At 34.1% G+C, this 20933-nt stretch overlaps 3 protein-coding genes across 13 annotated transcripts; all 3 read right to left on the bottom strand.

Annotated features, from left to right (window-relative positions):
* Window positions 1-2: 2 nt before the first annotated feature.
* LOC148195015 (E3 ubiquitin-protein ligase At1g63170-like) lies at window positions 3-4777 on the bottom strand (the record flags this gene model as incomplete). Its single annotated transcript, XM_088095060.1, has 4 exons — window positions 3880-4777; window positions 1740-1859; window positions 810-942; window positions 3-17 (listed from the first exon to the last, which is right to left on the bottom strand). Coding segments are annotated over exons 1-4 (846 nt in total), but the record flags the coding sequence as incomplete, so codon positions are not given.
* Window positions 4778-9208: 4431 nt separating this feature from the next.
* LOC148195016 (protein IQ-DOMAIN 22-like) lies at window positions 9209-11733 on the bottom strand. Of its 2 annotated transcripts, XM_088094806.1 has the most exons (4): window positions 11319-11733; window positions 10229-10423; window positions 9987-10061; window positions 9209-9911 (listed from the first exon to the last, which is right to left on the bottom strand). In XM_088094806.1, the coding sequence occupies exons 1-4, from the start codon at window positions 11592-11594 to the stop codon at window positions 9300-9302; spliced, it is 1158 nt and encodes a 385-aa protein (XP_087950932.1). In that variant the 5' UTR covers window positions 11595-11733; the 3' UTR covers window positions 9209-9299. The 2 variants fall into 2 exon arrangements, with proteins under 2 accessions (XP_087950932.1, XP_087950933.1); XM_088094807.1 differs by lacking the exon at window positions 10229-10423.
* A 969-nt stretch (window positions 11734-12702) lies between these two features.
* LOC124836158 (serine/threonine-protein kinase CTR1-like) lies at window positions 12703-19287 on the bottom strand. Of its 10 annotated transcripts, none has more exons than XM_088094956.1 (16): window positions 18564-19275; window positions 17045-17456; window positions 16832-16939; window positions 16634-16738; window positions 15900-16173; window positions 15610-15795; window positions 15138-15178; window positions 14991-15059; window positions 14814-14914; window positions 14500-14578; window positions 14300-14398; window positions 14158-14226; window positions 13962-14011; window positions 13493-13574; window positions 13130-13224; window positions 12703-13040 (listed from the first exon to the last, which is right to left on the bottom strand). In XM_088094956.1, exons 1-16 carry the CDS (start codon window positions 18848-18850, stop codon window positions 12938-12940), a joined length of 2160 nt encoding a protein of 719 aa, XP_087951082.1. In that variant the 5' UTR covers window positions 18851-19275; the 3' UTR covers window positions 12703-12937. The 10 variants fall into 10 exon arrangements, 8 of the variants coding, with proteins under 8 accessions (XP_087951082.1, XP_087951083.1, XP_087951087.1 ...); XM_088094957.1 differs by having other exon boundaries at window positions 15610-15774; window positions 18564-19244; XM_088094959.1 differs by lacking the exon at window positions 12703-13040 and having other exon boundaries at window positions 14093-14226; window positions 18564-19272.
* Between the last annotated feature and the right edge of the window lie 1646 nt (window positions 19288-20933).

Consider the following 20933-nt stretch of genomic DNA (forward strand, 5'->3'; position numbering starts at 1 on the left):
TCCTTTGATGCTCCTTCCTGTTTTTTCCACAGACAAGGACATTCGTAAGTAACAATAAATAAATAGATAGATAGATAACAATAAAATCACCCATTTAACATTCCTATGCTACAGAACATTCACCATGTCAATAATATTAGTGGTACATTCACAATCAACACCCTCTATTGGATTTTCAAAGTACCATTAGACTTGTGTTGCAGAATCTATCATTAGAATAAAATAAAATAAAAAATCCAACTTAGAAGTTTTGGGTTTTCTCTCCAGATCCCATCTCTCTAATTTTATAAGAAAATAATATTTACGATATTGCCTCGCCTACAACCCTGAAAAATCTGAAAAATAGAGATGTATAAACAGTCTCCAAGGGTTTCCTGTGTGCAGAAAAATAGAGGGCCCAGTGAGAGCACCTAAATAATAGAATCACGTGTCTATGATATCCATTATGCCTTTGTATACTCTAGGAATGAGTCATGTTCACTGTGTTAGTACACAGTCAGTAGTACAGTAGTAGGGCAAGTCAAACTAGTTAACGTTGTGAAACATCTATCAATTTAACACTTGTTTAATCTGTCCATTCATGTGTTCTACAAATGCAAAGACTCCAGCATTAAATTATACAAATTATTACTATATATGTTGAGATGACTAAATTTGCAAAGTTACTTCAAAGATTACTGATCAGCAACTTCCTACCCATTTTTATACAGAATACAGTGTTCCCATTTGGAGCTTCTGAGAAAGTAGATTCAATAGCTTTAGAGACGTCAAAACAAGAACAGCTAAATGACCAATGAAACATGACTTACCTGGTCTGCAACTGCGTATAGAAGTGCAATGATACATGGTAGGCAACAGCAAACAGCGATACCAATGATACACGCCAGTGCAACACAGAAAACAACAAAGAAAACATCAAAACCCAGGAAAATTATGCATAGCCTGCAACACATGTAGATTCAGTCAAAAGTATTTAACTAAAATAAGAAAATATCAGCAGATTTTCCAAAAGATGAATAAATAATAGGTTTAATTAAATTTTAAGTCCCTCATAAATTTGAGTATTTTCAATTTTTTGGTTTATTGAATACTCAATGTTTTATATATTTTTCAATTGAGTCTTTGTTGTCTAATTTTTCATGAACTGGATGACGTGACTGTTATCTTATCCATTTATCTTGCTTATTTGTCTTCACGTGTTAAGAAATTTAAAGCTTTTGTAATTAATATAAAATAATATTGTGATTAATGTAAACCAACAAATGATTTTTATTGTTTTCATTATAAACATGCTGATGACGAGAACGTCATGTTCTTCAATTGCTTCCATGTACAACTACCAAGGGAGCTCACCGTCATTACCGTTGATGTAGGTGACAATAAAAGTCCCTTGTTACCCAACATGTTTCAATGAAAGCAATAAAATTCGTTCATTGTTTTACATTAATTCCAATACCATTTTATATTAATTACAAAACCTCACATTTCTTAATACATGAAGACATATAAGCAATACGAGTGGGCAACATAACAGTCAAGTCATCCATTTACAGGAAAAATTAGACAACATAGACTCAATTAAAAAATATAAAAAAATTTGAGTACTCAATATACAAAAATAAAAAATTAATAAGGGATTAATTAAAAATACCCAAAATTTATGAATAGCTTGAAAATTAATTAAACCTAAATAACAATAGATATATGAACAATAGGAATGAGAGAGACTCGGGGCAAACCAGTAAAGCTGAGGAGAATCTTGGGCTAATTCTTGACCACCGGCTGATACCCAGTAGAATCCAATAATCCACCAAACAAATGAAAACATTGTATTGGCTGATTCCAAATGCTTTGCAACACTGATGACCAACAAGCAGCAAATTAATGCACAAAATTAGAATTACATTGTTCAAAATTTATGAGAAAAAAGTTACATTGATAAATAATAGTAAAATTAAAACATCTTGTTTGTAACTAAAATACATTTTGTTGAACTAAGCAATCCTCTTCATTTTCAGACTGGATGTCGATTATAAATTACATGGAATATCCAATTTTTCAAGGAACGATTAATACACTCAGAGGAAGGTTGAGTTGGGGAAGATTGGGTGAGAGCCCAAGCAGAGACTGTTATGAAAATAAAAGAGAAATGCAAGAGAAAGAATGTGTTGTCGATGTACATGGTAACAGCAACTGTTGCTTTAGCACACAACAATAATGTTTGGTACAGAATGACATCAGAGATAATAAACAATGAAATAACGCTCTATTTGTTCCCTTTCTACATCCTTTTAGACCGTACCCGTTGGAATTTCATTGGAATTTGGATACTGTGAGGTGCTTAAGTACTATGAGATATTCGGTAGAATATTTAAGTGCCTGGGTACTTCTCGAAATTGTAATTTTTAGAGTCCATGTTAAAATTTTGTAATAGTTAATTATATTTTGCACATTTGAAATTGTTACTTAAAATTTGGACTTCGGCCTAACTCAAACTACAAAATTGACTGTCCCAAAGGAGACTACCACTATGGGAGACTTGGGTTTACTGCAACTAAGACAACTTTCCAAAGCGCCATAACCAGGACTACTAGTCTGGAGTGTGGTAATGCAAGTGGCCCAACAATGAATCTAACGTGCTCTGCTGTTCTAATACCATTTTAGAATTTGAACTCATGGTATCTTTGAACGATTTTCTGCATAAAAAGGAGCTTATTCATAAGCCAATGCGTAGATCTCTCATAATTCTTCTAAATTTTATTTTTAACTAGTGCATAAGTTAATTTTAACTTATGAAGAAGTCAATTTTACTTTTTTCTTCACATCTTTTCCCTATCATAAGTTTTTATACCGGAGCTCGTCTAAACATGCCCAAAACTAACTTATAAGGTGAAGAGTAAGGACCACCTAAGTCTTATCAGCTTTGTTGAAGTCATATTTTTAGTTGATGTAAGACTGAACACCATCCTTTAGACAGTAATTAAGACAACCCAAGAAACCACAACCAAGGTAGGTTAGGGGCGAATACCGTTAGGGTCGCTTCTAACACAATTCTAAATATAATGTATGTGCTAAACAAAAGGGTGATGCAGTGCACACGTATTAGAAATGAATTAAACAAAATTCAATCTCAAAAGCTTGACCAAGAAAGGAGGATTGTCCAGTTCTTGTAAAGGCTACCATCGCCATTCCTAACCAATGTGAGATATCTTCAACTTTTTCCTCACAAGCAAAGAGACTGTTTCAAGATTTGAGTGCATAACATCCAAATCAAAAGGTAACAGCAGGTTCGCCTCACACAAGCTAAAAACAATAATTAAAATTAAATGGCCCATTTTCTAATATCCAGACCTAATTCCAATTCCAATAGCCGAATGAGCTTAAGAGAACCAAGGCTGAAATCTGAAATGCAGTCAATTATATCCCATACGGTTTAACATCGATCCTTTTTGGTACATAATCATACACACTTAGACCTGTGCTATGAGAAATTAAATAAAAAAACCCCTTTAACAGAAAATTACATTACATGGCAATCTCTGTCTTCTCGTTTTACAGTCAAACTTACATTTTTTTACCTTTTCAATCACTCGGTATTCGGGAGAGACTCGGGTGTTCTTCAAATTCATCAAGCTTTCGATGGTAAGTGTTCCTAAAGAGAAGGCTACGATAGCTACATTACCACTTAATCACAAGTTCGACTAACATGGCAACACTCACTCACACCTTATATTTCGTTTATGTAACACGAAATTCCAAAAGTTCACATGACAGTCTTAATAACTCTTCATCCATCAACACAAGTATCTGAACCAGCGAAATTATTTGCCAAATAAAATAAATAAATAAACCATTTTAAAAAAGGGTGAAGAAACTCACCTAGTACCCTCCTCATCGAGTTGCCCCAACGACACATACTGCGCAGAGCCAGAAGCAGAACCCTCCCTCGAAGATGAACTCAAATTTTCACTGCTGCTCCCAACTCTGTCCTGCGCTGAAACCGACGCGGTGTCGCGTTGGTTCCTCCTCCTCCTCCTATACTCTACGCAAACACAAACCATGTGAAGAACGCATTGCATAGCGTACCCTAAAATCCACAACCTCAGAGGCATCCCCGGCGCTTCTCTCGCGCTCAAAACCAACACGACCCCCGCCACAACCACGAACGCGAAGTTCCAAACGATGTCCAGAACAACCACCGGCTTCGAATACGCCCAATCGCTCTGCCTCTCCTCCAATTGCTCCGCCGCCGCCTCGCGGACCAGCATCGACGGCTCGCGCATCATTCTGCGCCCGCTCGCCTGCCGGAGGAACCTCGCCGCCTGCCGTAGCCTCTGCCGGCGAGCAAATCGACGGCCGGTGGTGAGCTCCTCTGAGGAGCCGCCAGAATTGGCCAGAAGCGGCGTCGAATCGACGATGTCCTCAGAAGAAGGGCTCGGGGACCTTGTCGTCGGCATGTTTGAGCTTCTTGAGATTGAGAAACAGATTCGGAAAGCGACTCGCCGAGTCCACTATTGACTCGGTTCAGAACATAGAAAATTTTTGTTTGCTCCGAATTTAAATGGGTGGAGGTGGCACTTTGTAGAGGCGAACGAAGAAATGAATGATTATGGTTCTGATTTGAACGGAACGGAAGAGATACCTTACCTATCTGTAAAAGGGACTTTGAAATTTGCAAAATAAAATCCGTAATATGATTAGTGATGACGACAATGTTTTTTTTTTCTTTTTTTTTTTTCTAGTGGGAATGAATTCAGGGTGATGTTTGTCCTGTTTGCGTTCGTGTATAAGATCGCACCTTCTGTGTAATCCTTTCTTATAAATAAAAATTAAGTCAACTTTTTAATAATTACTCTTTCATGTTTTATCTGAGCTTTCCAAGTTTTTTCTTAAATGCTACGGTTAGGTACAATATTCTGATTTCATTTATTACTTAATCAATTTAGCTAACGTACCAGATTACTTCTACAGCTTATATGAGAAGATAAAGGTTATACAAATATAAATAAATTTGGATTATTTTTATGTTATTTAAGGGTTTTTATTTCATGAAATTGAAAATAATTTTTGTGTAAATTTTAATATAACTTGGTCTCTAAATTTTAAAAGTAAATTAATATAATTTTTCTTAATTTCATGATATTAATTTTTTTAGTTTTGTTAAATGATTTTCTAAATTAACATTTGAATTAAAACATAATAAAATAGTGTAAACAATTTAACTGCTATGTTAAAATGCTTTTGATATGTTAGAAAAATTTAATGTAATTGAGATTAAAATGTATTAAAGTTTAAAATAAAAATAAATTCTAATTTATAAGTTAGTACTAAACATATTTAATTCTTTATTTAATTAATAATATATTTCAAAAGTGTCTTGAATCAATTAAATTATGCTTTCAATTACTTTTTTTATTTTTTATATATTCAATTTCAATTAATGACCTTTGTAAATGTTTGTAAATATAATAAATACAAGTTAATCATATTCGTTATTTTGTTAAGTAAATCAAATATTAACTATTTATGTTCACATTTGTATTTGGAAAGTAAACATGATTTATGACCTAGAATAATATAAAATATATGAAATAAATTATTTAAAGATACTTATGACAATGTTGAATAAGTTATTTTGCTGATATATTTTTATAAGGATAAATATGTTTGTTTTTTTAATATAAAACTAATATTTGTATATATTTCAAATTTTAATATTTAAAATTTTAAATTTTAAAAATAAATTAATATAATTTTTTATTCTAATTATGTTAAAAAAAATTATGTAATATTTTAAACTGATATTTGAATTAAAATAAACGAAATAAGACAAACATTTCAAATTTAGATATGAACGCTATTTAACACGTAAAAATATTAACGCATCAGGAATGAATTTTATATCGTCTTAAAACTTAAAAGACATTTAACTCTTATGATAATAACAAAATATAATACGTTTTTTAAATTAGTTAATCATTTAAATATTGAGTGAAATTAAGACAAAGATACATTATATCAACAAAGCTTGTAGACTCGATTGAATGGTTTGAGAGAGAAAAAAACGTATTTTTAGTCATTTAAAATTTTTAACTCATCGTTCAGCAACTTGGTTCAAAATTTAAATTCAATCTAAACTGGTTTGCATTTTGATTTTTTGTGATAGGTTTAGTTTTATTTATCTGTGAGAAAAATTAAATAAATGATAGTACATAATTATTTTATTTACCAAAATATCCATATAATTCCTGAGTTTAAAAAATAAAGGCATAGTTCTTTAATTAAAAAATAATTTTACAATCCATCAATTTTCTTTTGTAAAAGCATTTTTTATATTTTTCAAATTATATTATTTTTATAGATTAGAGATGCGGACGCACAGTCCTACGTTTTATCACTACACACGTCATTCTTTTCTATTTTATCCTTATTCTTCTACATTTTTCAATGTCTCAAATATTGTATGGAGTAAAGAAAAATTACCATATAAATACTCATAGTAAGAGAACAAAACTAACCGCCAATACTAAAAAAAAGTTAATATCTATAATACATGATGATAATTCACATTTTTTAATACACATAAATTTCTCATTTTACTGTTTATTTTTCTTAAAATAAAAACACTTTAACTCTTGTAACTAAATCTCTCATGTTTATTGGATTTCAATTATACCTAAAAAAGAAAATCATCACAAAAATATTTTCATTAACACAAAAACTCACAATAAAGGATAATCACCAACTCATGTATGTTTAAAGTAAATAATAAAAAAAATGAAGATTTGTACAATAATAGTAAAATAAAAGAAATTAAGAAAAATTATCATATCTCAACTTTTTGGGTCAGTTTATTTGTGAAAAGTTAACTTTTTTTACTATCTAATGTAAAAATGTCTAGAAGAAACATGCAAAATTATCAACAAGTGGCATTCCGTTTAATCAGTAGCATGATTAAAAAGATACATACTTTAGAGTGAGAGACATAGTACTTATATTCGATATTCGGTGTCCAATGTTTGACATATATCCAAATGATTTATAACTTCATATATTTGTTAAGAAGTGAACTTTAAGTCAAACTCAATCTCAAAAAATCGGCTTATAAGGTAAGGTTTGTACCCCATAGTACTTATATTTGATATCTGGTGTCCAATGCTTGACTTATATCCAAATGATCTATATCTTCAGACATTTGTTAAGAAGTGGACTTTAAGTCTAAGACAATCCCAAAAAACTAGTTTGTAAGAAGAGATTTGCACTTACTTATATATTTATTATAAATTAACTTTATCTCTAATCAATGTGAGACTTCCAAGAACATTCAATGCTTAAGGCTTTGTTTGTTTAGAGTGATTTGGGGGAGATGATTTGAATGGATTTGAGGGTAATTTTTTTGTTATTTTTTTAGTGGATTTGTGGGTAATTGAGAGTGGATTTGGAAGTAAAGTTTGTGAGAATTAGTATAGGATTTGATTGATGTGATAGATTTTAAAAATGAGTTTAATTGGTAGAAATTAAAGATTACCAAAATGCCCCTAGTTATAAAAATAATATAAATGTTATTTATAAATGTTATATTTAATTGTAAAAATGTTTATAAAGAAAAAAAAATTATGAATAATTTATAAAATTAATGTTTAAAAATTATAAAAATTAAATAATCAACTTATTTTTAATAAATTAAAAAATATAATATACCTAATTTTATTAAGATGTAGATTTTTTTTAAATTATAATATTAAAATAATTATAAAAAAAACTGAAAAATAAGTTTGCATAACAAATATATAAAAAAAAAACCTGTAACCGGTTACGCGTGCCACCAAAATTTCATATGCTCCTGTGACCGGTTACATGCTTCTGTAACCAGTTATGCCACCCTCCCATTACATGTGCTTCATACCTCCTGTAACCGGTTACGATTCTCCTGTAACCGGTTACGCCACCCTTGTGTTGCGTATCAAGTGGAGGACACACACGACTTTTCATCAACAATCCACGCAAATCTCTTCAATTTTGCAAGTGATGAAACGGAGTGCGTCCCGCAAATCCGTCCTCGATGATCCGTTCATTTCATTCAAAGAAACAACCATGCATTGATAAATTGTCGCTCTCAAATTCGCATGAACAGTTTAATCTGTTCATGCGAACAAAGGCTAAAACTTGGTAATATCCAACTACGTTCCCAATAGACAATAAAATCTCATTTATATTGGATAAATATTATTTTGGATAAATATTATATTGGATTCGATCTTTTAGAGTAGACTAAACATTGTATTGAGGTGTTTAAATTTTTTCTAATACTTGTTGATAAGACTACTACATCTAGACGTCTAACTCTAAATATTTGTCGAAAAGACTAACATGTTTTTAGTTTAATAGTTAATTTAGCGTTGAGCACTGGCACGGTGGAGATTAATGTGATTTGGAAGTTAAAAGTAGAAGGTATTGTATGCTGGGTAAAGGGTTACAAGAGAGGGACCCTTCATCACTACTTGTTTGGATTATTCTTATACAACATCATTTCTCACACACCCTACAATTATTGGACTTCTCTCAACTCCATACCCAAACATTTCCCACTTCATGTTTCCTTAATCACCTCAACTATCATTCTTCTACACCCTAATTCATTTTCATCACTCAAATCTAATTCATTTGTTTTTTCTTTCTTTCTTTTAATCTCTAATCAATTTCAGGAAATAAAAAGTAGTATGTTAAAACAAAAATAAAATGTTTCTATGTGCGTATCATTTATAACAAAAAAAAATTCCTAAAATAATTACCGTGTAACTTCAATTTTTTTCTCGGCGCTAACCACACATTCAACAACAAACGAATCATAGAGAAGACACACAACTAATGGTTTAAATAAGTTTTAATTTAAAAAAAAAAAATTAAAAATCTAGGTATACGATGTTTTCAAAATTTATTTTTTCCACCTAAAACAGGACCTACTCCACTATGATTAAATAGATTAACCTTAATGCTAATTAAATGGTAAAATATAATTAGTTGCGATTGGATAATGATTAGACTAATTTTAATTAAAAATTCATCCCAATATGTATAAATAGATATTTCAAGTAACGAAGTAAATGATTTAAATTTACTATACGATTAATTGTTAATGGTGAATGTTAAATTGACTTTAATATTGGAATTCTTTCTGTAGATGCATTACACAGATAGCCCAAATAGGTGACGAAATTGTAAAGATCAGCACAGGAACATTAGACAGATAAAAACATTACATTGAAAATCCATTCCAACACAACACATATTTACGTATGTCAGTATTTATAATACGGCACAGATAACCCAGGCTTGTCCAAACGACCAGAAGCAGGGTAAGCCTTGTTAGTGAAGTTTGCGTGTGATGATGATGCTACCCTTTGAGTGGCCAACTTTGAGTCACCAAATTGAAATCCATTATCATGAAGCGAGTAGCTGTTAGAAGATGAACTTGACCTCTGGTATTGGGTGGGCCTCTGCTTTGGAGCACTCACAGATCTTACCTTTGCCATCGATGATTCAGTGTATGCCATGTAACTCGGATAATCAGGTTCAGAACAACCACTCAGATGGCTCTTGGTAGGAGTAAAAGGGCTTCTTTTGGAGCCACCATTTTTAGAAGAAGAGGACAAAGTACGAGGACTATTGTCAGCACCACACGATGAGTTGTCCTCAACCTCGTTCCATTTTCGAGGGCTGTAAGACTGAACTTCACTGACCAAACCATGGCTTCTACCCTTTGATGGCACGTGTGCTTTTACAGAATCATTTTCTAGAATCCTGACACATCCTTCTTCGTCCAGGCTACAAGCTCTTGACCACCATCTTCGTTCATGCCATGATCTGTCTTCGTTAACATTGATATGCATGCGGGACTTTGAGCTGTTTCTCTACAATCATAGGAATGTTTGTTTTCATAAGTTGACAAGCTAAATAATTTAATCATGAACAGCAGGGGTAAAAACCTTGAGTAATGAAGGTGAGTGATCATATTTCATGCTCTCGGAGCTGATGGGGCTTTCAGATTTGTCTGGTGAACCCTGTCAATGGAAGACATTCTAGGGTAACGTATTGCCATTGCCACAACATCATTAATTTGATTGAAAAACTTAGAATGTCATATGGTTCATTATCCAATGAATATGTTCGTAACAAATTTAAAGGCATTGAAACTATAACAAAGAAAGAGAGGATTGAAAACGGTTACATGTAGGTGGGCAGTGGATGAGTTTGCATTCAAATAAGGGGAATGAAAAGTTTGGGCCCGCCCAACACGGAACTGGATGCGTAAGAGTGTTTGTACTCTTTGCAGCCATTCTGACGTTCGCTTTCTTTCTATCTCACCTCTCACTAATGCCTGTAGCTTCACCAATCCTTTTAACGCTCTAAGGGCTTTCCTTGCCTACAAATTTCATCATCACCAGTTGTTCATAAAAGTTACTCACTCCCAAAACACAAAACAAATAAAACAAAAGGTAAAAGCACGTAAAAAAAAACCGAAATACTCCATCTTTTCCTTTCCTATTAAAGAAACTTTTTCGAGAATTTATTATAGTTTCATAGGATTCTTATGACTTTTTTTTTTCTTTTTTTCTGAAAATTACTCGGTGTGTTTTCACTAAAAAATAATAAATATTTAAAATGAATGACAATTTTCTCATGAGAAGTAAAAAGAATTACTCGTACCAATCAATTTTATTATACACTTTAAGTTGCTCTGCGTGTGTGAAGAGAGTGAAAAGCAAGATCACATTTAATGGTGAAAAGGGCAACACAGAGGGAAAAGAGGGAGACGCTGACGCTGACGCTGACGAACCTCGATAAGCGTTAGTAGCTGTCACCCGAACAGATTAATCAGTCTTAATTAATGTTTATTCAGAGCAAGAAATTGCGTTTTTGAAGCAAACAATTTTTCAGCAGAACCACAACAAAAGACACCGTCTCGCAGATAAGCCAAATCTGCAAACATAGGACGACACTCATCTTCCAGGATCTTTCATATTTTTTCCTTATTAAACTCAAACCTTTTTTCACCAACACGACTTAAACATAAGGACAAACAAAAAAGAAAACTTATTTAACTTGTTTGAAAAATGATAAAACACTTTACTTTACGTTGAAGACTCTCTTGGATAATAGAAGTTAACCATAAACGCTGATTATGTTAAAACATCCTCATTCAAGAAGATACTCGCACCCGAATGTACATAAATATTTTCCTTAATGGTATACAGAGGAAAAGAACAATAATTAGAAGAAGAGGAGAATAATATAATATAATGAATGATCATACGAACCAAAGAGCCTCGAAACGCGGCTTGAATCTTAACGGCTGCCCATTCTTCTCGAGTAACGCCTCCGAGGACGGTGACGGCGGTGAGTGCTGGAAGGTTGGGATCAGCGCTTCCCGCGTGTACCGAGGAGTGGTCGACGGTGGAATGGTCCTTTTCTCTGTAGGATTTGACGAAGCTCCACCGTCGTTTGTCCTTGGGCGGTTTGGGAGCGGTGGCGGACGGCGAGTCTGGTCTTTTGAGAGCAAGAATGGCGCGAAACCATTTGGATGCCTTACCCATTAACTGGGTCTAATAGAGAAAAGGATTAACGTAATGGTTTGGGTTTTGAAGATGCGTTTGTGAAAGAAAGAGAGAGTGAAGAAATCAGACAGTAACATAGTAAGAACTCGTTCGGAGCGAACTAACATAATGCGTGTGCATTAAATCCTTTTATTTTTCTTTCTTTCTTTCACTCACCTTTATATAATGATTTCCGTAGACAACAAATCTATTACACACACGTGTATTCAGCCAGCGAGAAAAAGCATATAAAATTAAGGACTAGGAAATATGGCAAGAAAAAGCAATGAAAAATGTGTTTATCCCTTTGATCATTCACTTTAATAATATAATAATTTATATTAACATTTTAAGTTAAAAAATAAAATATATGATTAAAATATTGATATTTTAATTATCAAGTAGGTATTTTTTTTATTGAACACGTAGTAATAAAGAACATATAACATTGGATGATATAAAAGTACTATAATTTAGCAGACCAAGTTATGTTAAGCACTTTTGAATTCCGTAGTGTTTATGTTTAACGTAAAAATTAGACGTTTTAAGAGAAGGAGTTCAAACACAGTGTTGTTACCTTTATATTACGTTGAATCCAACGTATTTCGAAATATGCAATATATTATTTTTGTAGGTCCTTCTCCACTATTTCACATTCAGTTTTAAATAGAAGAAATTGATGGGAAATATTTTATTATAATCTGTTTGGTTTGAAGAAAGTGGTTGTTGGAAATGTGGAGTCCAGAAGTGTGAATTGAAATGGTCAAATATGATTGTGAGCAAATGCAGATATGAAGGCTCTGTCTACCTTTTCGCTGTGAGGAGAAGCTTTAAAATGAGACTCGCTTTTCAAAATTGGACCAATTGGGCTACACAGTCAACGAATCTAACCGACAGCTATATTTAACACGCATATTAGGATATCTTTCATTATACACTAATTAATGAATAATTATTTTTTTTATATCATGAATAATTTTCAATATATTATAGAACAGTGAAAATGTATTTGGATTTATTATTGTAAATAACCTAGGTAAGAGTATTGTTTGATTGCAATTTTAAATTATTTTAAATTTTCTCTTAATTTTTTTTATGGGAATGAAGAGAAAAAAAAAACACATGAATAATATCTATATACAAAGACTCCAAACAAAATTACAAGCATTTTTATCGCCTACTCCCACCTTCGGTTTGTCTCTCTCGAGTTGTTCTTTCTACTTTCGGAAGGAAGAATGTTCTAAGGGTTGCCAGTTGCCACTCAATATGTTGGTTTGTGCTTCTCATAATCTGTTTTTAACAAACACATTTTGAGAAAACAAAACCCAAACCATATAAAACGTTTAGGATTCTGCAATTCTCCTAATTGACACTGCTGTTACTCTGTTAACAAGGAACAACGTTCTCTGGATCAGCTCTTCAAATGATGGGCGTCGCTCTGGATCACTGCTCCCATTTTTAACCAAGTAAATCTGAGTTAGAACCAAGAAGGAAATCTCTATCATATTAAAACTGAAGTGTGTCTGTATAAGCACCTTTGCCAGCAATCATCGATGATGGAGGCAACATGGGGATCAAGGTCCTCTGGAAGGTCTAGTCGTCTGTCCATAAAGCCTACGACTCCAACAACCTTTCAAGTGAAATACAATGGTTATAAAAAATCCCAGTGTTAAGATTACACTTGTTACTTTAATTAATCAATTGTTAAACATATTTACTAACAGACTATATTTACTTAACCATCTAAGCGTGTAACTTTAATTAAAACTCTTAGGTAAATTGGTCAATCCAAGTGATGTGTTAGTTAGCAGCACTATTAGTTTATGTTCTCTCTGCAGTAGACTAGTTGTACAGACGAGTTTATGTTGAAACTACATGTGTTTCTAGGAGAGAGAAACCTGTAAGGAATTCAAATTTTTCCAGGGAATAGATTGAGTCATTAGTTCCCAGAGGATGACACCAAAACTGAATACATCAGACCTGTTTTAAAAAGGCAAGAAATCCATTACTTCAGAAGCATCAACTGCATTACCAATTCAATAGGATATAGGCACTATTTGCTAGTACAGAATAACTTCCAAACTAGCGATATTTTTGGAAACTGGAAAAGGTAGGACAGTGATTGACAAAACTCAAACTGCAGCTATATAGAAGTTTCTAATCAAAGATTTTAAACACAGGATATTTAAAGCTGATTTAACAATTCCTCAAGATCTTTAGGGCCAATTAGCAAATAATTACGGAAAATGACAATTTGGAAAAGTTTTTGGAAAAATTCGTTGTTCAGAATATCGTCTCCATTTTTCAAAGTTTCCAGAAAATTCCAGGCTGAACACAATCGGTTGAGTCACAGTTCCAAGTAATTACTTCTCATTGGAAGGTTCATTTCTAAGGACTTCAGGGGCCATCCATTGAGGCTGCATTTCAACAACAAATATGATTGTTAGCAAGATACAGAAATAAAACTTCATTCACTAAAAACAAACTAAAGATTTTACAGTTGCCAGCTGCTCAGATCAGCAGTTTCATATTTAAAAATGAAAAAACCGAGTGACGTCATTACGGTGCCTCTCCCAGATTTCGTATTCAATAAAGTTGTATCCTTCAACCGAGATAGGCCAAAATCTCCAACCTAAGGAAAAGAACAAAACTCATTATATTGAACCATCCTAGGCCCGACAAATGCATTTTGAAGCATTGATCACCTTTACAGTCCAGTTTTTATCTACTAGCAGGTTGGAAGACTTCAGATCTCGATGCACAATTGGTGGATTTCTGTGATGAAGATAATTCATTCCTTTAGCCTGAAATGAACAACAATGTGATTTAGAACAATACAAAATGAAGGTTTAACAAGCCACCAGCTTGCTCTCAACATTGATGTGAAGTGGGAGAGGACACGCACAACATCAAGAGCCACCCTTAGACGTCTTCTGATGTCTAATGTCTGATTGTTCCTATGTATATTTTTGAAAAGGCTTCCCCTAACGTGCAAAATGAAATCAATTTAAGACCATTCCTATAATTTGCATACAAAAAAAAAACATGTAAATGGGGATTTTGTTGTGCACCGTGTGAGATATTCATATTCACTAATACACAGATCTATTACCCAATGTCACAAATATAATAGATACTTCAAGCATGATATTTTATGTGCTTCTACACACAGTGCAACTCCTTTAATAAGCTCAAAGATGATGATGTCGAAAATCTTACCTAGGTAATAACTCTGTAACAATGGCAAGCCTTTCCGGTGAATATACTGCTCCCATGAAAAGTAGTACATTAGGGTGTCTCAATCTCTTCATTATATCAATCTGAAGTATACACAAAGGATTCATGAATCAGTTGCTTTCTATTTAAAGCAAGACACATAGAGAGAGAGACACACACCTCTTTTCTGTAGTCTTGTAAAGTCTCCTCTGTGTATCCGTTCCCAAAATAAACCTTGACTGCAACATCCTGAAAAAGAAAATAAGTTTTAGAGCAGATGGCCAGTCAATACTATTAGTAACATAGAAGAATATGGTAATTTTATACCGATCCATTCCAAATTCCATGATAAACAGTTGCATAAGAACCTACAGGACACAGTGGAACATAACTATGTCAGCAATCATTGGTTGAAATAGGAACATTCAGACACGTTTCAAGTTCTACTAAAAGAAAAAGATGCAGGTAGATCAACCTAATTATTTGAAAAGATATCCATTAGAAATTTCTCGTCCTACCTTGAGATGTTTGAGCAAATATTCTTGGCTACTTCTTTATGACAATTCATCACCCACTAGACACTGAATTTTCCTCCAAAAAGATTGAGTTTATTTGTGGCATAAAGGATTATAGACCACTTAGATTTAAGACGGGAAAATTATATTTATATTATTTTGAGACTGCTCCATATACCTTCGTTTTCTAAACTTATGCTGCTATTTACAAATTAAAACATTTTAGCATTTGAACTCCTTTAACATAGAGGAACTATAAAATGCATAATAATGGAATTCATTACCTTGTCCAATCTCCTCTCTTAATTGAAGGTCTTCCCAACGGATTTCACACTCTGAAACAGAGTTGGACTCATAATCCCCTTTGCCCGACAAACTTTCGTGGCTGCCTGTACTCTCCCTCGAACTTGGCAGTTGCGACACTTCTTGCTGCTTTTGTACTTCATCTCCTGTTACCACAGTCGTTGCCTCTGGTTCCAATTTCTTGTGATCAAATAGATAGTGTAATCTTAACAATGGGTATGGGGAATGGGAGAATCCAAAAATTCACACCACTCCCCAGAGAGAGGCTTACCAGAATAATCTTTGGAAACAGTGGAAGCTCTAGATGCACACGCGGTTGTTTCCGCTCTCTTCATTGCAAGTGAAGAATTACATTTCTGAAGATTTAGTTCTTTATCTGCTCCATTAACAACATCCTGGTATCCTTTTAATGGAACTAAACCTCCAGATGAATCATTTTCATAATTCATTCTATTGCTTCCCGAATTATCATCTGCACAATTATTTTTCATATTTCCATTATCCTTCCCATATTTTGCACGTACCCCAGTTTGAAGCTTGGCTGCCTGAAGTGATCGAACCATAGAGAGGATCATGTATCTAAAATGGATAAAAAGTTACACAGAAGTTTCACGTCACACAATTTTTAAACAAATATTATATACTACAGTTCAAACCAATGCAACATTTTCAATGTCAAGTGGACCTCCGGCATATACTTGGATTCTGCTGGATTACTTTGCTGTCCACGCTTCATAAGTACACCACAAAGGTTCACAAACGCAATTTTTTAAACAAATATTATGTACTATATAGATCAAACCAATGCAGAGTTTACAGATTCATATGGGCCTGCGGTATATGCTCAGTTTCTGCTAGCATATACTTAAATGGCTTTAATTTGGGATCTAAGCTTCATAGTGCCTACAAAGGTTCAGCCTCCAATTTTATGATTTTAGATGAAGTATTACTTTATCAATTAGGCAATTAGAGTAACTAATAAAAGGGAAAGTAAGATTTATTTACAATTTTAGAAGGTTGGCCAAATTCTGCAGTAGACTCATTCTCCTCAGAGGCCTCCGTGACAATTGTGTTTTCTTTACGGAAATGTCTGGAATTAGGTTTTGTTTCCTGAAATTCGAATTTAGGATACGAAAACTTAAAACGTTATCAAAATTAAATACTTACTCAGATACTACATCCCCGAGATGAACAAAAACATACATATATGCCACGCTTCTCTAGCTTTTCATCACCTGCGACAGCATCTGTCGAAGTCTTCTTGGAAACTGTGTCATCAGTACTATGCAGCAGTGGGAGAAGCTTTGATGCCTGGTAGATATAAACAATAGGATTCTATAATTTAATTTAAGGAAATGATAAAAAAAACTAAAATAAAAAAGAATAAAACTATAAAAAGATCACACTAATGAGAACCAGATTGGAAACAGATGAAGCAATCTGCGGCATTGGTGCAATCGTTGGTCGTGGAGGCCACTGAATTCTTTTAAAGTTTAACCTCCTTACTCCAGGTTGGCCATTGTTAGCAGATTTGTATGTTTGATTTTCTGAATTTGTACATTTTAATATAGCCGCATCACTTGAAACAGTTATAACACCAACAAGCTCACCATCCTCATAAAGAGGAGTTTTTGTTACCAATGCCATAATTACTTCACCAGATTTCTTTTTGAAAGGAAACTTCCCAGACCATGGAACTCCTGAAACCACCCTTTCCAGAATTTTTTGTAGAGATACATAATTTTCCTGAGCAGTTAGGATTTTAGTTACACTTTGGCCAATGATTTCGTGGTCTTTCCATCCATACAGAGTTTCGGCCGCGTGATTCCTGAAATGGAAATAGGTTTGGCTCAAAAGCAATCTAAACAAAAGAATAACTTGCAGAGGTAACTTTTTCGAAATTTGAAAATAAAAAGTGAAATATTGACTGAAATTGGCCTTGATTGTCAGCCAGTGAGAGCACATACAAGTCTAATAAGTTATGACGGTTCAAAAGCCAATTTCTAACCATTAATCTTTTTAGATTTAATATCTTTTACACTACAGATTTTCGTGATTTTAATTACACACCGGATCCAATTAGCTTTATGAAAAATCAGCTTCTAACACTTTCCCCCAAAGTGATCCACAATTGTTAAACACGATTAACACTTGTTAAGCAAAGCATGCCCACCAAACCACTAATTATTGAAGAAAATGCAACACGATGTCTCTTTTCCCCAGTAACCTCAATGTGATTACCAGTAGAATGCCCAATTTCAACACAACTAAAATGTCGAATACTCTGTCCTTTTTTAATAAGTTACACACGGCGACTCCTAATTTCAATTCCCAAGGCATCCCCCACCATCCTCAGTTTAAAATGTTCAACTTATCCTGTAAACTGATCCAGTACAGTAATCCCCGTAAACCTTTCTTATTTGCTATGTTGCGGAATTGCCGAATTGGGAACACTCGCCTAATGAATAATTGAAAACATGTTTTACCAAAGGAAAATGTTATTTGGACAACAAAAGTTTGACACAATTTTGACAACGGCGACGTGGCAGCTGTGCATTGGCTCAGTGAACCGGGGTGAGGGGTATTTTGGGTTTTTTCTGGTTTGTTTTCAATTCACTGAGCCAATGCACAGCTGCCACGTCGCCGTTGTCAAAATTGTGTCAAACTTTTGTTGTCCAAATAACATTTTCCTTTACCAAATAAACTTTCAATCGAAATAACTCATTCAATTCCCAATATAGCACTCTAAACGACATCGTGCGGATGTCTAACCAAACTCGAAACAAGTTTCTCACACATCCTATTCACTATCCTCTCTACAGCGTTCAACTGTTCCATTAAAAATTATAACACCGTGAATAATCTCTGGGTAAATAAATTACCAGAAAGAAGAAACGATTAAAAAAAATGTAGGCTCTACGATTTATTATTATACCAGTACACGATCTCAGCGGAGGGAACTCTGACGACGTGAACGGCGTGGCCCATACATTTCAGCAGGGTTGCGTAGGGACTTCTGGAGAAGTAACCGGGGAGAAAACCGAGGGTTGTTGAATCAGCAATGACCTCGTTATTGTTATCGTTATCGTGCCGGACTGTGAGCTTCTTCTGCAGTAGCTCATCGAATTCCTCCTTCAACTTGGCCTGCTTCTCCTCGAGGCTCCGGCACCGATCCGCCAGAGCTCGGAACGCTGTAGTTTCTCTCTCCTCAAAGCCGTTCATTGAATTGGACAGAACTCTATGGTTGTGAGGTGCGCAATGCGCTTAGATAACAGTTAGTTTGTTTATTCGCCGGTTCCTCGCTTGGCTTCTGCACAAAGCATTTGTTTATTCATTTATTTTATTGGTTTTAATTGCGACTGCGTCTCTGTCCAATGCGAGGCTTGGGCCTAAAGGCTCTTCGCCACGTGTCGGTCGCCGGCCACGGAAGCTATCCGGTGCGCACACCGATAGGATTGCCGGAAGATACCACCAATTGCGTGTCTACAAAAGAACGCTGCTTTTTTTGTGTTCTTGTGTTCGGACAACACTCACGCCAGCCACGATTTGCTCACCGGAAACTTATAAACCCTGTTGCTTACTTCCTTTTTGCTATTTTGCTTCTGTTCCCTTATGGGGTCCCTCCCAAGGGTGACCGATTTTAAATAAATTGAATTGCAATTTTCAATATTATTTTTAATTTTATTAATCAAATTCACACAACTATAAATAATAGTCTATAATTAATAGGTGCATTATTTACTCAAAATAACTTTGTACTATTATACTTATAAATGCATGTTATGAAAAAAATCAGATAGAAACAGACGGAGAGAGATAAAGATAGGAGGCAAGTGGAGGAGTATTATTTATGATGCTTCCACTCAAATGAATAGTAACATATTCCATTACTTTAGGTTTAATGTCTCCCTTACTTTTTTTTTTTGTCTTAATTGGATTTTTATTTTTATAAAATTAAATTAAAATAAGAATTTTCTTTTTTTACTGTCTCAATTGGATTTTTATTTTTATAAAATTAAATTAAATAGGAATTTTCCGTCAAAGTGAGAAAACTATGTTAAGAAAAGTGTTACCTGGCATGTTGATAATGTCTTTTTAAATGATATGGCATTAAAAACATGACTCACTTGTATTTATTTTATTTTTGAATTAAAAAATGAAGTTTATAGAGGGGAAATATAATATATGTAAGGGCAAAGTTGGAAAATCAAATTAAATTAAGTATCAAATTGGGGCTTGCCATGTGGAAGCCCCTTTCTCACCCAAATTAAGATTTTTTAGGATTTGGAAGGCTTGTTTCTGCCTTCTCTGCCTGCGCCGTGCTGCTACCAATTGCCATGGAGATCTCTGTGTGCGAGAGAAAAAATTTTCCTGTGGTTGGGTTTTGATTTTTGCAGGTGCTTCACGATTCTAATTATCTCTCGCGATGATGGTGGAAAACAAAGGGAATCACGCTCCTGAGTTTCGCCTCCTCTCAATCGTGCTTGCGCGACTAGGGTTCGCTGATTTGGGGATTTTTTCTGTGTTTTAGGGTTCTTCTGCCGTTTCTGGTTTTTATGCGTTTCAGGTTGTGAAGACAGTGCATTGACAAGGTGGTCAGGTGAAGATGTTTCACAGTGGCAGTTGATTTGAGAATTTTCGCAAATTCAACTTTTTTTTGTCAATTTTGCATCAGTTCACATACATCTTTTTTCTGGTTTTTGATTTGGGAATTTTCGCAGGTTCTGATTTTGTCTCGCAGTGGTGAAAATGTTGGGCGAACTCGCGATTGAGTTCCTGCAATTTGCAGTTCTATCTACGGTGGCTGCCATGAAAGCGTGATTTGGTTACCGAAAAAGATGAAGGATGACATTCCAGGAGCAATGTTTGGTGCTGACAGTGGTCTTCGACCTTTCCATGTGTTCTATGAAATGAGATGACCACTTTGCCCTTATTTAAATTTTATTTTCCCTCTTTGCACTCCATTTTTTAATTCAAATTTTAAAAAAGATACACTTCACACACGTTTTTAATGTCAAATCATTTAAAAAGACATTGTCAGTATGTCACGAAACATCTTTCTTAACTGCGTCTTCTTAATTTGACGAAAAACCCCTAATTACTTTAATTTTACAAAAACAAGGATGAGACACAGAAAAAGAAAAAAATTTATTTAAAATTTCAAACGAAAATAGAGACTTACCAAAACATTAAACCATTACTTAATTATATTACAACTCCCCCACTAAAAGGTGATTATTTGATGACAAGACAGAGAGATCCAGCTTGTAAACTTGCCTTTTGAGGTAAAAACTAAGAACAGAAA

Source organism: Vigna umbellata, chromosome 7 (assembly GCF_029865625.1).
Source record: "Vigna umbellata cultivar VRB3 chromosome 7, Vumbellata_1.0, whole genome shotgun sequence".
Lineage (NCBI taxonomy): Eukaryota > Viridiplantae > Streptophyta > Magnoliopsida > Fabales > Fabaceae > Vigna > Vigna umbellata.

Coding starts and splice junctions, on each gene's coding strand:
- LOC148195016 (XM_088094806.1), bottom strand. CDS start 11,594: ATGGGTAAGGCATCCAAATGGTTTCGCGCCATTCTTGCTCTCAAAAGA. Junction 10,424..11,318: donor CCGCGTTTCGAGGCTCTTTG/GTTCGTATGATC, acceptor TGAAATTTGTAG/GCAAGGAAAGCCCTTAGAGC. Junction 10,062..10,228: donor CATCCACTGCCCACCTACAT/GTAACCGTTTTC, acceptor TTCCATTGACAG/GGTTCACCAGACAAATCTGA.
- LOC124836158 (XM_088094956.1), bottom strand. CDS start 18,850: ATGAACGGCTTTGAGGAGAGAGAAACTACAGCGTTCCGAGCTCTGGCG. Junction 14,579..14,813: donor GTTACAGAGTTATTACCTAG/GTAAGATTTTCG, acceptor TTTGCACGTTAG/GGGAAGCCTTTTCAAAAATA. Junction 14,012..14,157: donor CGAAATCTGGGAGAGGCACC/GTAATGACGTCA, acceptor GTTGAAATGCAG/CCTCAATGGATGGCCCCTGA.